The sequence below is a fragment of the Notolepis coatsorum genome (genome assembly GCF_963971535.1).
Source record: "Notolepis coatsorum genome assembly, chromosome: 5".
Taxonomy (NCBI): Eukaryota; Metazoa; Chordata; class Actinopteri; order Aulopiformes; family Paralepididae; genus Notolepis; species Notolepis coatsorum.
Window position 1 is genome coordinate 89,865,682 of NC_140169.1, and position 6,000 is coordinate 89,871,681.

The 6,000-nt window shown below is 43.9% G+C and overlaps 1 protein-coding gene across 1 annotated transcript in view; it reads right to left on the reverse strand.

Annotated features, from left to right (window-relative positions):
* Positions 1–6,000, reverse strand: part of tbc1d32 (TBC1 domain family, member 32) — a 267,311-nt gene that overhangs the window by 173,142 nt on the left and 88,169 nt on the right. Inside the window, exon 25 of the mRNA XM_084314169.1 lies at positions 3,638–3,746. Coding sequence (XP_084170295.1) covers positions 3,638–3,746 — 109 coding nt within the window. The remainder of the gene's footprint in view (positions 1–3,637; positions 3,747–6,000) is intronic.

Consider the following 6,000-nt stretch of genomic DNA (forward strand, 5'->3'; position numbering starts at 1 on the left):
CGAGAAGCGGTGGGGTATTGTATTCAAATGCATGACCACCAGAGCGATACACATCGAGCTTCTCCCGACCATGAGCACAGACTCATTCCTTATGGCCTTCCGTAGATTCACATCACGGAAAGGAAGACCGTCTACACTATTGTCCGATCATGGGACAAACTTCAAAGGCGGCGAAAGAGAGCTGAGAGAGAGCTTCCAAGCTATGGGCCCAGAACTTAAGACCCACCTCGCTCCAGCACAGATTGACTTCCAATTCAACCCCCCAAACGCACCCCACTTCGGTGGTACTTGGGAACGGGAAGTGCGTTCCATAAAGACAGCCCTGTACGCAGTACTTGGGGCCCAGACTGTGGCGGAAGAAGTCCTAATGACAGTCCTCACGGAGATTGAGGGAGTATTGAACTCTAAGCCCCTCGGCTACGTCTCCAGCGATGTGGCGGATATCGACCCAGTTACCCCCAACACACTCCTGATGGGGCGGCTAGATCCCGCGTTACCCCAGACAATGTACCGGCCTGAAGAAGCGAACGGCCGACGAATGTGGAGGTACAGCCAAGTATTAGCCGACAAGTTTTGGAGCAGTTTCCTACTACACTACCTACCGTCTCTACAGACCCGCCAGAAGTGGGTAAAGGAGAGAGACAATTTGACAGAAGGAACGGTCGTCATGATTATTGATCAATCACTGCCCAGAGCTATGTGGCCGGCCGGCCGCGTAAGCAAAGTGATCACCGGTGCCGACGGCAAGGTCCGAGCAGCTGAAGTGCTTGTCCAGGGTCGCACTTACACCCGTCCCGTGGCGAGGCTCATAGAACTGCCCCGACTCCCAGACACAATCGATGATGACCATGACCCTATAACCCTATGACTTTGTGAAGTTGACTGACCCCTACAGCAAACCCTTATGTGTAAATAGACAACGCGATTAATCTGTCTCTGCTTAACTGATTAGGTCTGGGACCAATCAGGGGGTGGCTGTTGTGAAGGGCCAGATTAAACCGAATATATATATTTATTTATATATATATATTTAATTGTATTTGTATATTTTCTAATATTCCCTGATATCCCTTGTATATTCCTTGTACAATATGCATTGAATATCCATTCTAGCCTACTGAACATCCCATAATAGTCTCCATTCTACTATTGGTCGAGACCTTGGTGCCAGGCTGCCATACCCCCCAGACCCAGTTCAGACGTACCGCTCAACATGTACGAACAAGTCCTAGTTCCGCGTAGGAATCTGGCTACCGCACCACTAACGGTACTATTTGTTCATAGTGCGTATATATACTGCGCTACTAAAGTAGGACTTCCCTTTTCAGTCCAGTTTCTTACCCTCCAATAGAGTGACAGACGTAAAGCCTCCCCGCGACGCCACGTGTGGGAGTAAGGCCAAGTTCGGCCTACCATCGGTATTGAGACATCGTGTATATTAATATTTGAATAGTCATATTTGGCACTATATCGTCGAGTTGGACGTAGTCTATTAAGCTAATAATAGTCTGTTAATATATAGTGCTTCGTACGGTGAGAATACTATCGTAGTCAGTACCCCATCGTTTCGGGCAGAGAACTGGCTGCTTATCCAGGATGGTCGACCCCATGTGAGACTGCATCTGAGGAGCCCCAGAGCCGACGAGCGAGTGGACCTGTATACCGGATTATTCTACCGACGACAGCCCGCCTTCCCAGGCACGGATTATGCTTTGTGTACAGTGATTATTCCATGGATAAAGACCCCCGACACTGCCGTGTGTTGGAACCCCCCCCCCTGGAGAGGACGCAAGGTGAGGAGGCGCTCTGCAAGACGAGGTCGCTTCACGTCTCTCCCCCGTGGACCGGAGAGAGCCGGCTCACAGAGAGTCCACCTGCTTTCATCTGTGGTCCAAGGATCGCTGGCGCACCGAGCTGCACAACTGTGGGTTCACCCAGGATACCCTTGGCCGGACGAGGCAGCCAGACTCTACCCCCCCCCCCCCTCCTACTCCTGTTGTCTTACAAGCGACCGGATTACCCCCCTTAGTGTATCCAGTCTTATAATCATTAAAGTATCATTGCTGTTATTCCTTAACTATTCCAGGTCGTATATTTACCGCCTGCGCCATCAGAGATTGGACATTCTCTATTGATATACCGACGAATACTCTTTGCCATAAAAGTGCATACTATTTCAATTCATAAATGTAATTAAGTGATTAAGTGCTTGCTCTACACACCATTGCTGTGTAGGAATAAACGCATACTTCGACTTCGTACATTTGTGTTGGATCCGTTTCATCTACGTGAGAGTGTTTATCATAATATATTTATGCCGAGTACTGGGTGGCCGAATATAAAGTACAAAGGTAGTGGTAGTAAGTATCATATCTAGTAATACAGTCAGGGAATTGTACCCCTCAGTTACAATTATTATTATTATTATTATTATTATTATTATTATTATTATTATTATTATTATTATTATTATTATTATTATTATTATTATTATTATTATTATTATTATTATTATTATTATTATTATTATTATTATTATCATAGCACTACATAAACAGTCCTTATGATGGAAGGGAGAGGCTAAGCATTGCACTTCGGTTGTGCGGACCCACGTGAAAATATTCAACAGGTAGTGCGAAAGCAATTTTCAAATGTATTGTCATTATACAGCACAAGTACAATACAACATACTTGTACGTTAGTGCGTCGTTGCTAATAAACTATAGATTTATAATATATATTATTAAATATTAGGGCTGTCCCCGACTAAGGATTTGGATAGTCGACTATGATTGGCCAAAATTTGCCGTTAGTCGACTAAAAGAATTTAAAATAAAAAGTATAACATATATATATATTTTTTTTTATTCCATTTGGGCTGTGGGGGGTGCATAATGTCTAAAGGAGTCGACTGAAGGCTTCTTGTCCTCTGCAAAAGCATGCAATTGGTCCACTGATGGATACATCTTGATATTTGTCTAGTCTAGTGTGTTCATTAGATGGGTGAAATCCTCTTTCAGTGCCTCTGTGCCTGTTTTCGTAGGCAGTTAGCCTCTGGTATGCATGCCATTAGCGTTAACCACGCTTCTAGGCCTCTTTTCTTTTGGAAAGAATGATATATATAAAAATATATATATATTTTTTTTTTATAAATTTTTATTTTTTTATTACATTTTCTTTTTCGACTAAGAGGTTGGCAGTCGACTACGGCTCCTTTCGACCGATTAGTGGACTAATCAACTAATAGGGGTCAGCCCTATTAAATATATAGCTTACATGAAAGGAATGGGGTGTGCTGAGAGCAGGATGTAGATGTGTCCATTCTATTCCACATTCCATCCCTATATCCGCGTGATTGAGTTTAGTTAATATTTATCTATTTTTTATTTTTTATTTTATTTATTCACCGTCATTTGCAGTGTTTGTGTAGTGCTTTTATTTATTTCCGGACATCACAATGCCTCGTTCAGTCGTGACTATAAACTTAAAAACGTAATTTTTAATGATACAAATATTGTCGTATTTATTATTATTATTATTTAAATCTGAGGATGTCTGTAGAAAGGATATGAATGCAATCACCAACGATTTCTCCCAAATGAAGCCGCTAAGAACGCGGGCGCACAACACCACTGACCTCCTGCAGCGCTCTGGGAGGCAGCCTGCGCTCCGAGGGACCTCCTACAGCACTGACACGCACCAACAAATGATTCCTCTCCACTGACAGATTGTCTATGATGAACTCTCTGAGAGAGAGAGAGAGAGAGAGAGAGAGAGAGAGAGAGAGAGAGAGAGAGAGAGAGAAGTTTGTATTTATGGATGCACATAACTAAGTCCTTAGTTACAGTACCATGGCAACCACCCACTAAAAATGCAGATTATATTATAATTTTACTCAACATTTTTTTTATCAATTTCTTTAAATTTTCTCTCTTTTTTACATGGATAAAACAATACATGACAACACATAATACAATAATAAGAATAAGAATAAACAGAACAACATCAGACAATAATAATAACAATAACAATAATGACAATGTGACTGCAACTTGTTCCTGTTCGCGGACGACTCAGCCCTGCTGGTCTCTGACAAGAACAAGTTGCAGGTTGAAAAAACCCTCAGCTCGGAACTAGACAAAATCTGCATATGGCTCGCTGATAACAAACTATCATTACACATGGGCAAAACAGAGTCCATTCTCTTCGGTTCAAATAACAAACTCAGCAAGACCGACGGCTTCTCAGTTACAGTGGGTGACAATATTGTCACAAGGAAAGACGAAATTACCTACCTGGGTTCCATCCTAGAGGCAAATCTTTCCTGTGACAAAATGGCATCCAATGTAATAAAAAAAAGTCAACCAGCGAACTAGATTCTTGTACCGGATCTCCTCTCTGGTAAACAAGAATACCCTGAAGACTCTGGCAGGAGCACTCATTCAAGGGTACTACGACTATGCGTGCACCTCATGGTACCAAAGCACCTCAAAGGCGCTTAAAACAAGATTACAAACATCACAAAACAAACTGGTCAGACTACTACTTGACCTTACCCCCAGAACCCACCTCACCCCTGCCCACTTTGACAACCTAGGATGGCTTAGAGTAGACGACAGAGTACAGCAACTTGCAATGGGCCTGGTCTACAAGATACACTATACGACTAAGGTACCCATGTACATGTCAAAATACTTCCCAAAGGTCAGTGAATACCACAACCACTACACCAGAGGAAGCTCAACAAATCATGTTAAACCCAGATTCGGCTCAAACAAGGGACTAAACACGTTTCGCAATTATGCCACATCAATGTGGAACGCCCTACCCAAAGCTGTAAAGGAATGTGAATCCCTACCCACATTCAAAACCGCTCTTAAAGAGCACCTACGGGAGGCTGCAATTCGAAACTGGCCACCGTAAATGCCCAAAACCCCCACCACCTCCTAATAGACAGTCTCCTCCCCACCGCATGTATATATTCCCTCCCCGCCGTATGTATATTTCTCTCCCACCCACCCACCCCCTCCTAATGTACAGTCCCCTCCCCATCATATGTATATACTCTGTCAGGATCTATGGGTAACAGTACTGTATATTTGAATACCGTTTATGTCACAAATGTATCAATACTAAATACCTATATGTCCCTATGCCATAAATGTCATGTATGTTGTGTATGTCATAAATGTCTATATAAATTGAAAATGGGGGACCCTGATGTAAACAAGACAAACGTCTTTCTCAGGTCTGCATCCCGTTAACAATTGTGTGTATTGAGCCATACTGTATTGTACCCATTCTGCAATCTGTTAAATAAAGTTTTCATTCATTCATTCATTCACAATATAATGACAGTAGAACAAAAATAATAAATACAGAACAGAGAGAGAGAGAGAGCGAGAGATAGATAGAGAGAGTCTAGTTATCATACTGTTCAATACATGGAGTGCAGTATGTACTACAGAGAGAGAAAATAGAGGGGTTTGGTAGGGTAGAGGAGAGGAGAGGAAAGGGATTGTGAAGGGTAGATGATGGGAAAGGAGAGGAGAAGAGACGAGACAAGACAAGAGGAAAGGGATTGGGTAGGGTAGAAGAGAGGAGAGGAGAGGGATTGGGTAGGGCAGAGGAGAGGAGATGAGATGAGCGGAGAGGATATGAGAGGAGAGGAGAGGAGATGAGGAGCAGGGGAACAAGAGGAGAAGAGAGGAGGAGCAGGGGGCAAGAGGAGAAGAGAGGAGGAGCAGGGGGACAAAAGGAGAGGAGAGGAGGAGCAGGGGGACAAAAGGAGAGGAGAGGAGGAGCAGGGGGACAAAAGGAGAGGAGAGGAGGAGCAGGGGGACAAAATGAGAGGAGAGGAGGAGCAGGGGGACAAAAGGAGAGGAGGGGAGAGGAGGAGCAGGGGGACAAAATGAGATGAGAGGAGGAGCAGGGGGACAAAGGAGAGGAGAGGAGAGGGGAGGAGGAGCAGGGGGACAAAATGAGAGGAGGGGAGAGGAG